General features: G+C 39.7%; 1 protein-coding gene across 1 annotated transcript in view; it reads left to right on the top strand.

The window, feature by feature from the left end:
* The first annotated feature begins 5,268 nt into the window (after positions 1–5,268).
* LOC143288767 (E3 SUMO-protein ligase RanBP2-like) overlaps positions 5,269–12,784 on the top strand; it is a 96,405-nt gene continuing 88,889 nt past the window's right edge. The window contains 9 exon segments of the mRNA XM_076597395.1: positions 5,269–5,400; positions 6,813–6,880; positions 8,196–8,309; positions 9,368–9,411; positions 9,850–9,896; positions 10,556–10,615; positions 11,126–11,197; positions 11,680–11,841; positions 12,256–12,386. Coding sequence (XP_076453510.1) covers positions 5,329–5,400; positions 6,813–6,880; positions 8,196–8,309; positions 9,368–9,411; positions 9,850–9,896; positions 10,556–10,615; positions 11,126–11,197; positions 11,680–11,841; positions 12,256–12,386 — 770 coding nt within the window. The 5' untranslated portion in view covers positions 5,269–5,328.

Below are 12,784 nucleotides of genomic sequence, written 5' to 3'. Positions count from 1 at the left end.
AAGCTCCCCTCAGTTTGAGGTCACTGGAGCGCCTGATAATAAATGTCTTCATGTCAATTCTTTCCCAGGCGTTTCTGGGACGTGTCCCCCTCCTCCACCACCTCACCCTCACCTTCATCGTTCCTCCTCCGTGTGTGTGTGTGTGTGTGTGTGCATGCGCGCGCGCGCCAGTCTGCCGTCTGTCTGCACACGGTGTCTGTCCGAGACTGTGACTGACATACTGTAGCTGTGTGTGTGTGTGTGTGTGTGTGTGTGCACAGTATGCCTGCATGTGTGTCTTAGTGTATCTGTGTGTGTCAGTGTCAGTGCGTAAGAGAAACCACCAGCGGAGAGAGCCAGAGAGAGAGACTGAGAGACAAGACAAGACAAACGATTTCTTTATTATCCGGACGGAGGATAATAGATAAGCACCGGCGCGCTTTTTTTTTCATCCAGTCCCCGCTCTGAAACAGGATCTACACTACACAAAACTACATTACATGTGTCATTGCATGCACTACACAATGCTACGTAACTTGAAGTCATAGAATGCAAATACTATACTACATAAAGACAAGCATCAGTGGTAAACTGACTTAATAAGACACACACATTGACACTGGCACACACACACACACACACACCGGCACACACCGGCACACACACACACACACACACACACACACTCTCTCTCTCTCTCTCTCTCACACACACACACACACACACACACACACACACACACACACCGGCACACACACGCACGCACACACACACACCGGCACACACACTGACACACACACACTCTCTCTCTCACACACACACACACACACACACACACACGGCAGAATGAGAGAGCCTGAGTGTGGGACTGAAGAAAGAGAGAGAAGTTGAGAGATATACACTGAGAGAGACTTGAGAGAGAGAGAGAGAGAGAGAGAGACTGAGATAACATTGAGGGGGGACTGAAGACCTGAGAGAGACTGAGACACGGCGAAAGAGACTGGGGAGAGAGACTGAGAGGTGGAGGAGACTTGAGAGAGCGCGGGGAGGGGTGGGTGGGGGGGTCAGTAGTCTTTATGTTCGACTGAGCTCGTGCACGCCCGCACGTATTGTCCGATCATGATTAAGTAATCGTTTGCGCGCACTGCGGAAGCACACACACACAAAAAGGACTGACGACTGAAGATTCAAGTTGTATAATCATCTCCCCCACCCTCCTTCCTACCCCTTCCACTGACGTCAGTTCCACCATACCCGACTTTGATGCACATGATTTGTCGTCATGTATTCAGTATTGCTGATCTGATCTGTTGTTCCTGTTTTTCGCCTCCCCCTCCCGCCCCCAATCTCCAGTGTGAACCAGCTCCAGCTCGCACGTGTCGTCCGAACATAATTAGATGACCCAATAATTGAACTGACGTAGTACGCCCAAGCAAAAATTAAAGGGAACTCATTTTGATTCATCCCGGCGCCCCCCCCCCCCCCCGCCCCCCCCCACTCCCTACCCCACCACCTCCATAAAACACCTCAGTTTTTGATGCGCCCCACATATTTTGTCAATATGCTCAGTATATGATCAGTGTCATCTGTCATTCCTCCATCTACTGTTCCCTGTGTCACAGTAATATAGAAACACGAACTCAATCAATACCACCACCAACACCCCCCCCCCCCCTCCCCCGCCCCTCTCTCCCCCTTCTCTCTCTCTCTCTCTCTCTCTCTCTCTCTCTCTCTCTTTTTTCAGACAACAAATTACATTAGTCTAACCACTGCCTCTATTTCTTGCAAAGGACAGGCGAACAAATTATACTATATCATGGAATGGATGATATTATGCCTATATTCAAACACGCACGGAATCGATTCTGATTCCCCTCGATCCCCCCCCCCCCCCCCCCTCCCCCCAGTACCTTCTTTTCTGATAACAAATTAGGTTAGTCTAACTGCTGATTTCAGTTTTATCTCATTCAATGGACTGGCGAAGAAACTGATTTTTGATCTTCCAGTGAAGGGGATAGGCTGTCAATGATTACTTGGATATTTGCTGGCGACTTTTAATGTTTAAGTCAAGTTGATAAGCAAAGAAAAACAAAAAAACACACTGATAAAGGTACCTACATGGACTCACTTGATCATTATATGCATGATAGTTTGCCCAGTATTTTGAATGTTTAGATCAACACGGTACACAAAGTAACACGTGTACAGATTCGATCGATCTCCCAGGTCAACATATGTCACGTGCAGACCTGATTGTGCCTGCACCCGGCCTCCGTGTGTATACGCAAACAGAAGATCAAATACGCACGCTACAGATCCTGTAACCCAGGTCAGTGTTCGGTGGGTTATGAAAACAAGAACATGCTGTACCCAGCATGCATACCCCCGAAAACGGAGTATGGCTGCCTATATGGCGGCCGGGGGAAAAACGGTCATACACGTAAAAGCCCACTCGTATATATATATATATATATATATATATATATATATATATATATATATATATATACGAGTGAACGTGGGAGTTGCAGCCCACGAACGAAGAAAAAGAAGATCAATTTCTGTATATCCACCAGACGCTTTAATGTTTAAATCAACTTATACAATGAACAAAAGCAATGAATTATATAAATTCCAGAAGACTGCTCGGACTATCCGGGGACCGGACTGCTATGATCTCAGGTCACGAGATGAGTAGCTATAGAGAGATCATCATTCCTTCTGCTTCTCTGGATGTATGCCCACTGTGGGAATTTCTGTAGTCTGGGCACAAAGTACCCATTTTACTGACCTCAGTCTCAGATCACAGGTCCAACTGAAATATTCCTCAGATCCGGAGTCTCTGAGTGAAAAAGGGATGGGTGTTTGTAGGTGGACTGAGTATGCAGGAGTCGTATGAATAATTATATATCGACATTTGTATACAGTAGAGACTTAGTATTTGGGAGGAGTCCTATGAATAATCATATGTCGTCATTTGTTTGTAGTGGTGTATGCAGGAGTCGTATGAATAATTATATATCGACATTTGTATACAGTAGAGACTTAGTATTTGGGATGGGTCAGTGGCCATGGAAAACTGTTCACTCCAAACTGCGAAATACTCGTTTACATTCGGTGGAAAAGAGGAGTTAGAAGAACAAAATTCTAATCCTTTTCCAAAATTGGAAATCAGTGTTGCTAGCAAGATCCAGCAGATATTGTCAATAATAGCCAGGAAACAATAAGTTTAATTCATACATGGGAAATTAGTTCAGGAAACCAACTTTGCACCGGCAGACAGACTGACAGATCGGCAAAATAGACGTTGGGGGCCTACTGTACTCAGTTATCATGCGTAACGACTGATTCTCAATTCAGTCTTCGTTATTTCCACAAACTCCAGTAACATTAATTGCATCATTGGTGGGATCATGAAGTCAGCCTGTTTGCAGATGTCCTCAGCTGAAACAGAAAGCAAGCAATGGTTCCAGGCTATGGGAGGAAGTCCACTTTTATCCGGTGGACTCGAAATTTTCCTATGGCGTAGTTCTGGTTCCGGACATCCTCCTTCCCTTGATCGTCAGGAAAAATATATATATACGGAGTAATCAATTTGTCACAACTGAGCAGGTCACTTCCGCTGCTCAGTCACCGTTTTCGCTGACAACATTTCTACCATGCACATGCTTGTCACAGCTCGCCTGACGGCGGTGGACCAGAATAATCCTTTCATAACCCGGATGGCGAACTGGTCTCTTGAGATAGACTGAGACTTGACAGAAGATTCTATCCGGCTGAGCGTTCGCATCAGAACTGACATAGGAACACCATAGATCACACTAAACTACCCTGCGTGTCATTTAGCCAAAGATCGAGCCAGAGAAAGCGGTAATGGCTTTCTTTTTACACTGACGAGGCCATGAGCCAGCTGGCTACATGGACAGGGAGTGGAATGTGTGGAGATGGGGTTTGGGGGGGCTGGGGGGGGGGGGGAGACTGAGGATCGAGTGGGTGAGAGTGTCATCATACACAGATTGAGGGGTGGAACTGAACTGATAAGACACACAGAAGTCAACAGTGGCATTTAAACAAGCAAGATCTTATGGGTATCATCCGGTCGGCAACCCCAAATCAAAGAAACTGATTGCTAATAAGGCCACAGTCAGCTCCAAACCTTAATTGTTGAAGCCTGTTCCGGAGAGCAGAGGGACTATCTTTGTATATAAGTCCTTGGTGTGGCCAGTATACTGCACTGTGCCAGATGGATACCGGGCTGGGCTTTCTTCAACATATGCTTCAACTCTGAGTAAATCAAAAAGCATGTTGTGACATACTGAGGTGCAACGACTCGATACATTTGGCAAACTTAACTTGAGTATGAACAGCTTACACCGGAAAGTTCTAAGCACCTTCAGTGCTAGACTGACCGCCATGTACGCATTCTGTCAAGAGTTAACTCTCTAAGTATCACTGAATCAGCTTCTATAGCCATATCCCCAACCCCGATTTTCAAGTTTATCAGTGCTCGGACATTCCCTTCAGATCACAAAACATTCTTCTCAGTCTTGCTTGGCAGACGTGGTGTAGCGTATATAGATTTGACCGAACGCAGTGACGCCTCCTTGAGCTATTGATATTGATACTTTTCTCAGTAATTAAAAACCTCATTTCCACATGGAATTCTTGCGCACTGAAAATGGACTCCCTGAGGAGGTATCAGTCCTCTCGTGCAGTTCAGTTCTCATATATGTGTGTAGCTATGACCCTCATTAGTAAGTGGAATTAAACTGAGATGAGTTAGGTCAGTGGCGGTGGTTTCCCGGGGATTTAGGACGATGATGGTTATTATTGTTATCAAAGGCATTTACAGAGCCACATCAGTCACTCAGTGACTGACTGAGTCCCCGAGGTCTGGCATTTTAAAGCAAGACAGACCGATGTACATGTTTGTGTGGTTTTATAGCTGTTTCCTTTTTACGTGCACGAAGGTCAAGTTCCATAAACATGATGCATCGAAATCCAACTTGAAAGCACGTGGTTTGCTTCATTTCATTTGTCATGTTGTTTGCAAATAATTGGCATTGTTTGTGACTAGCTCTGTGAAAAGATGTTATGTTAATTTTTTTATGACGGCACTTCACAACAACAAAGCATTTATAAAGCCTGCTTGAATTTTCCTTTTTATAATAATATAGTAAAACACCATTATTGTCTCCCAAGAATAGTAGCATATTATTTGAAGGTACCATAAATTGACTGTGGCATAAACGCGTTAGCGACAATAATTTCCGGCCTTTGGTTCCGCGAAGACATCAGTTCAAGGCGGCATTTTGCCGTGACGATCGACAAGCAACTAGTTGTGCCAAAATGTTCAGAAGGAAACAAGACGTCGACCGGCATGTGTCTAGCATCCTCGGAAGGATCAAAGATGAGAGGGAGGTAATATCGTTTGATATGTATCCCTAAAATGCAACCTTCGACATAAAAAATGTTGAATCGATGAACGAAACCAAAAGGACACCCGTACACCAGTCACCAGACAGGAATTTGAAATCCTGCCAAACGACGAAGTTTGTCTTCAACAGCAGCATATAATGATACCCTTTCTCTCCATGTCCACCACTGAAATAATTAGTATATGGCCCCAATCATCATCAGACCGCTTGCAGAATCCCTGTTTTTATGAATCGCCGTCTCAGAATCGTCTGAAATTTAGTCTGCCACAGGGAAATTGAAATCAACGAATGAGGACATTAATAGTAGATCTTTATTCCACAATATAACAGGGCTGAAAAGTTGTTTACGATGAAGTGAAACCTTCGATCTGTAATAAACTGTTATTTCAATTATTTTTGCTGGCTTTTGTCAGTATTTTATGAAATTGTTGAGGACATGGTGATGGTGGTCAAGGTGAACTCATATGGATTGTCAGAAATGAACATAAAGTTTAAATGTGAGTAGTGTATTTATGACTAGCAAATTATGTTGACATATACACATCACTCCCACATAACAGATTATGATAATTAAAAAAAAAAGGTTTAAAAAAAAATCACCAGACACTTAGGCAGTTTACTAGTATTCACTCTAAAGTCAACTCCACTCAAACCCAAAATAGTCATGAACATGGAAGATTCATTCTGAAGAAACGTGGTCTGATAGCAAACAAGCACCTACACCACAAAAATTATACCTGAACACAGAAGTGGAAAAGACTGATGGGAAAAGAGTTTTGAAAGAAAGAAAAGATAAAACCATGATATGGAATTAAGGGATTGTTAATCTGGGGATTTATGTAAAAGAAAGTATGTACACACATTATATATGTACACACATTATGAGTGTGTCTTTCTGGACTGTAAATCAGAAACCACATAAAGAACATGTTTACATAATGCTGTAGCCACCAACAATGAAAATGCAAGTTATTGATGAATAATCTGGGACTGTAGCTATGTGGTGTATAGAGCACAAATAATATTTAATAAGAAAGCTGGAATTATTTTGAACCATGTAATTTCTTTTCTCTAGTAAAATTTTGCTACAGTTGTCAGTGACTGAATAAACATTAACACCGGTCCTTGCAAATTTTAGATCGCTCTTTGTTTTAATGGTTGTGTTATGGTGGATGTGGTTTTGCAACAGAGGTGAGATGTGTCTTGAGTTTTCTTATATTCCTTGTGGCTGTCTTGTATTTGCAAAGTGTTGGTAAAATTGTGTGTGCGACTGTGTGTGATCTTTTAGGAACATTTATTTACTTATTTGTATTTTATGTTAATCATTGTTTATTGATGGTACATTCACTAATCTGTATTGTAATTTGATTTTATATATACTTGCAAACTGTGCAGAAAAATGCCAAGGGCTACCAGATTGCAAGACTGTACTTTGAAGTGGGGGAATTTGATACTGCCAGAAGGTAAACAAGGAACACTGAATGTTCAGTGTGTGTCTGTTTTCTTATTTTATTGTTTGCTAATTATGCCTTGATTATAACTAGCATTTTCACAAAGTATTAAGACAGTAATATATAAAATGATTGTGCAAATATGTTTTAAAGTAGCGATTTTAAAAATAAAGTACAACTACTGTGAAACAGTGATAAACTACTGACTTATGAAATGTAAATTATGTGACATCATAATGTGGACTGGAATCCTGGTCCCTTTTGGTTTTCCATCATTTGATAATATTGATTCTGTGGTGTTTATTTCTGGTTTATATCATCAGGATAGTAGTAATGGAGACATTCCAAATATGTATTATATATATTTTTTATCAATTTATAGATTTGTATGCCAAGTAATATAATTTGTTTGTATGTGGGTACAGCTGATATATCATTACACGTTTTTTGAGCTTCCATTTTATGTTAAAAAAAAAGAAGTGAATGTACAGTTTTGATGTTTCTTGTTGAGATAATCTGTGGTTATGTATGTTTAAGACTGTGATAATTGCACAAGTGGCATACCTCAAGTTAATATTTTAAGCATTTTACATAGACATATTTACTGATTGACTTATTTTCATGTATTGGTTTTGTTTTTTTATGCCTCAAAGTGACAAACTGATATCTCTTATTGGAGATAGTACAGTATTCTGTATTTTGAAGGAAGCACAAGGTAATGTCAGTTACTGAATCAGTGTATTTTGGTATTAGATTAGATATGACTTATACATGAAGTTGTCTGTATTTAATCATGTTGATCCTTTTTATTTGTTCTGTATTTTGTTTGTAGTAGAATGCATAGCAAGCATAAAAGATAAGGATGCACGCATGTATATTTTCTCTTGTTGAGATAATAAAGTAATCTGTATTCTGTAACGGCATAAGCATGCACACACGACCCGACAGATACACTCACAAAGGCACACACTCACCTGTATGATATGTCTGAAGGCACAATGTTCCAGACTTTGAGTAAAGTTTCAAAAAAATGAAACAAAAAATATCATCAAGCATATGGAAATGAAGGCTATGTCCATCCAGACACAGCCACATCCAACAGAGATTTCTACAGCAATATCTGACCAAGCCAACATTTTAAATGCAGGACTGGCATCTTGCATTGTCAAAGTGCGTGATACAGGGAAAAACTTAAAAGCTCTACAGCTGCTTTTGACTTTTCAGTAAACATTTTTGATTGAGTGGCTGTATTTGTGGTTATAGCTTGTTTACTGTTTTAAGTTGTTTCCAGGTGAGAGAAAGTTTACATGTATATGTTTTTGTCAAGGTATCTGGCCTCCTTCCTGAGTGTACGGGAGACTGTTCCTCAGTCGTTCAGACTGCTTGGGCAGATCGAAGAGGCAGTGGGCAACAAGGAGAACGCCATAGAGGCTTACAAAAGGTGTGCATTAATCCTGATACCAGAAACCTCTGTTGGTCTTAGTGGTCGGCAAGACTCTAAGCACCATACCTTGATTTGAATTTGATTTAGAAACCTCTGTGCTACTAGTTCAGGTGTCCTCGTGCACTAATGATTCTGAAAAAACTTGTGTACGCTGCATGTGCATGAAGGCTGTGAAGTTCTGTAAGTTTTAAGTACAAAAGTACCTAGCTTTTCCATAAATACAGCATTTCAATTTACAAGCAGTTTGATAGACATACTTGGCTTATACAATGACTTTGTGAGTGAATGCTTTTGATTTTATGTTGTGTTTAACTTTATGTGTATTTATGATTATGGAAGGATGAAGGAGGGTGCAGAAGTAAAATTGATTAATTTTTTTTTTTTTTTTATGGATCTGTTTTGCTATATGCTGCATCAGTATGTAAAGTTTTGGTTTCAAGTTGTCAGAGTGTGTGGATTGATCTGTATTTTCAGCACACAGCATCTGCTGAAAAAAAAAGAAAAATATGGAAAGAGATGTTTACTTATCTTTGCTTTGTCAGTTGTGCCATAGTTCACATCAACAATTTTGAAGGATGTGATTTACTGTGTACAAATGATATGGTTTAATTTGCTTGCTAATTTACTTTGTTAAAGTTAGTAAAATTAAAAAAAAAGATTGAAACTGTTTTAGATATTATATTTTTTAATTCTTTGTTAAAGAGATCCCCCCACACCCCTTCCCCCCAAAAAAAAGAAAAAAAAGAAGAGAGAGCCATTCAAGCAGTATAACTAGTTTTATTTCTTAATTCTGACTGATACTGGTTTTTTTTTATTTTCAAATTTGATGTTCTTCTGTTTGACAGGGACTTTTTATTTATTGAATCATTTATTGTATTCATTCATAATTCAGTTAATTTGTGTTGTTATATATTTTGTGTGCTAAGTTACTTGTCTGGTTTCAGGGTTTTTTGTGAATGTTTCATTTGTTTGTGTGTGGTGATGATGAATATTTTTTGTGTCCCATGGTGTATATGATTACACTTACAGTGAGCTTTCTGTTTGTTCCATTTCAGATTTCTGGAATTGGGAGGCCCGGGCAAAGAGGTGGTGTTGAAAAGTAAGATGACACTTTTTTGAATTTTTATTTTTGATCATTGTTGCAGGCCCTTTTTTTTTCTTGCTTTGGTGTTGGTGTCAGATGATGACCAAAGAAAATATTAGTCAAATAATGAAAGTGCTTGAAATAGATTGGTTTTGTTTATTAGCTTACTACAAGTTATCAGAATGTTTGATAATCTATTGAAAATCTACGGAAAAAAATGGGTAAGAAATAAAAAAGAAAGGGAGGAGGAATAGACATTTGCAGTGAATTTATATCACTCGTTTTCATTGTTTATGAAAAAAAGAATTGTGATTACATGCAGTTAGTGCTAACTGCTATGCAATATTTTACTGATTTGTTGGGTTTTTTTTACTTGCAGTTATTGCTATGCAACATTAACCAGACTTTATTTTTTGAGATGTTGAAGCATCATTTTTGTTTCCCTTGTTTCAGTCTGTGAGCTGTACAGTGATGTAGGGGTGGATGCAGGAAAAGGAAAGGTAGGAATCCAATATTCCTTTATCACCTGATGTTAACTGATAGGCTGTTGAACCCTTGCATAAACAGATCACTAATGCGTAATTTGTAAAAAAAACAAAAAACAACAACCAACAACAAAAAAAGCAAGGAGACTTCATGTACATTGTAGAGGTGTAATCGGATTCTCTGAAATAAAATTCTGTCCTGTGTTCAGTGAACTTGCCAGGAAGGCAGATGGTGGCGTTGAACAGGGAGATAGGCAGGCTTTTTCTGTCACCACAGCAAGAAATGATATTGTAAATAAGTATGGTTGTCAGTGCAGCCTTCATAGTGCCATATTACATCAGAGAAAAATAATTTTGTGAGCATTACGATCCTCTGAATGTGTGTATGTCTGTTTCATATATATCATATAATGTTCATGAATGATTAAAGTTACAGTCAGTTGGAATTAACATAAAAGGGAAGTTATGAGTATGTGCTGTTGTGATTTCAGTAAATTTTTTTGGGGAAAAAAATCTGTCAGCCAAAATAGACAAGTCAGCTAGTCCATTTTTGGATGAAAATTTTTAATAAATCACAAGTCATAGGGAGTGTGAGTGTGGTTGTTTTTAAGCTTATAGAAATATTGCAGTGAAGAAGAGAATCTGAACTTTGTAATTTGTCTTTGTTTCCCTAGTACTGGCTGGAGAAAGCAGAAAAACTGTATCCACAGAGTGATGTCATCTTCAGACTGAAGGTGGGCGGTGAAGTAACTCGTGATGCTACTTACATGTATATATTGGGAGTGTGTATGTATGTATTGTGTGCTGGTATTTGAGGTATTGATGATAACATCTGTATTTACATAAGGTGTTTGTTTTGTGTTCCTAAAGTGATGCAGAAGAAAATAGGTGACAGCAAAATAGCATAAAAAGTGAAAATTCCTTAAACCCCCCTTTCACACTAAGAGTCGGAATTTAAAAGCCTCCTGGTAAGCTTAAAGAGCGTAATTATTAGCTGGAATTGTGTTTGAGAAGTCTTGCTTTATATGAAAGACATTTGAAAAATTTGTAATGATGCACTGAACTTTGATGAAAAGAATTTAAAATGTAATGTTTTTGTCCCTCCTGGTTTTCAAGTAGAGTATGATGTGTGTGTGTATGCATGTTAGTGTGTGTGTGTGTGCACATGCACAGTCTTATGTATGTATGTTGGTTATTTGTGTGCGTGTCTGTTGACATTGTACATGTTAATTGTTTTGTTTCAGGAAAAGTTGATCACAGAATCACCAGGGCAAAGCAGTGACGGTGACTTGGAAAGTCTAATTGCCTCGGAACTGGTAAACAGTTTCTGCTGTTTAAAGTCTGTGACAGAACAAAACACATGATTTCAAATTGCACATGAATATGTGAAAGACACATATTAGCCAGTCATATTTTTTTTAGTATGATATGGATGTAATTGATCTGTCATCTTGGTACAAGGGTGATAGGTGGAAAGGGGAGATCAGAGGGGGGTCAAGATGTAAGATAGTCTGACTCTTTACTCAGGCATTACTTTTCTGACCAGAAAAAAATGCATGACAGATCTTTTCTGGCAGCTCAAATCTTTGCAGTGTTTGTTATGTTTAAATGACTGGAGTGGAACTTTGCACTGTAGAAGATGATTTTTTTTTTAGTTGAAGTAGCAGACCTCAGCAATTCTGAGTTTGATAGAGCATGAAGATGATTTCATAAAATTGTAATTAATGCCACTCAGGGTAGATGTTTGTTCTTCATGTATTGTAATTCAAACCATTCAGTACAGATGCCTGTTCTACAGGTGAAGAAGCCCCAGGACGTAGAGCTGAGAATCAAAATGCTGCGCATGTACTTGGACTCCCAAAGAGTGGAGGATGCTTATGTCAATGCTGTGGAGACCGACCGTACCACTGCCTTCACCTCCAGCCTGGAGTGGTACGAGTGTCTGCTGGAGGTTTTCAGGGTAAGGAAAGGACGATTTGGTTATTCATGTTCAGGTTTCAGGAGGGATTAATTGTTGAAGTTAGGGTTTTTCCTGTTCAGGTGTCAGGTAGAATTGAGAGTTGAATCATGCCTGTCCTAGGCGCTGAGGGTTGAACAATGTTGTGGCTTGCCTTTTGTGGATAAAAACGGGGTTTAAGGGCATTCAGAATGGTCATGGTAGAAATGAGTGTGGGGGATTCAGGATGAGGGGTTTGAAGGTAATGTAATGCCACTGAACAAGTAAGGATGATAGGGCAGCTTAAAGATGGAAGTTGGAGAAGAAAAAGGATGCACGTAATAGAATTATGCAAGGAAGAACTAAAAGATATCAGCTGGCCGTTTTTATGCTCAGTGACTCAACCTCTGATGATGGCTTTTTTTTTTTCTTCTTTAGGCATATCAGGGTGAGCATGATAGCTGGCAGGATGTGGAGTTTATGTTCCACTATCTGGTGGTTCTGTGCAATCTGACTTACCTGCGTCTGGCCAACAAGGATGTGGTGGAGAGTGCGGAGGCTCTGCACAGGTGCGTGAGTGTGTTGTTTTGTGTGATAGAAAGACATGCATGTATGTGTTTTTTTGTTAAGAGAGATATATGTGCTTGTATGTGTGTGTGTGTGTTGTTTTGGGTAAGAGACAGATGTGTGCAAATAAAAAAAAAAATAGGGTGTGTGTGAGAGTGTTGTTTTGGATGAGAGAGAGATGCGTGCATGTATGTGTCTTTTGTGAGAGAGATATGTGTTGGCAGGTATGTGTGAGTGTGTTGTTTCGTACGAAAGAGAGATGTGTGCATGTATCTGTGTTGTTTAGTAAGAGAGAGAAAGAGATGAGTGCATGTTTGTGTTTGTCATGTGTGAGAGGGATGCATGCATGTGAGTGTGCTGTTTCATGAGAAAGAGATGTGTGTATGTATGTGTGAATGTT

This window comes from Babylonia areolata, chromosome 13, assembly GCF_041734735.1.
Source record: "Babylonia areolata isolate BAREFJ2019XMU chromosome 13, ASM4173473v1, whole genome shotgun sequence".
Lineage (NCBI taxonomy): Eukaryota > Metazoa > Mollusca > Gastropoda > Neogastropoda > Buccinidae > Babylonia > Babylonia areolata.
This window is presented reverse-complemented; position numbering and strand designations above follow the sequence as displayed.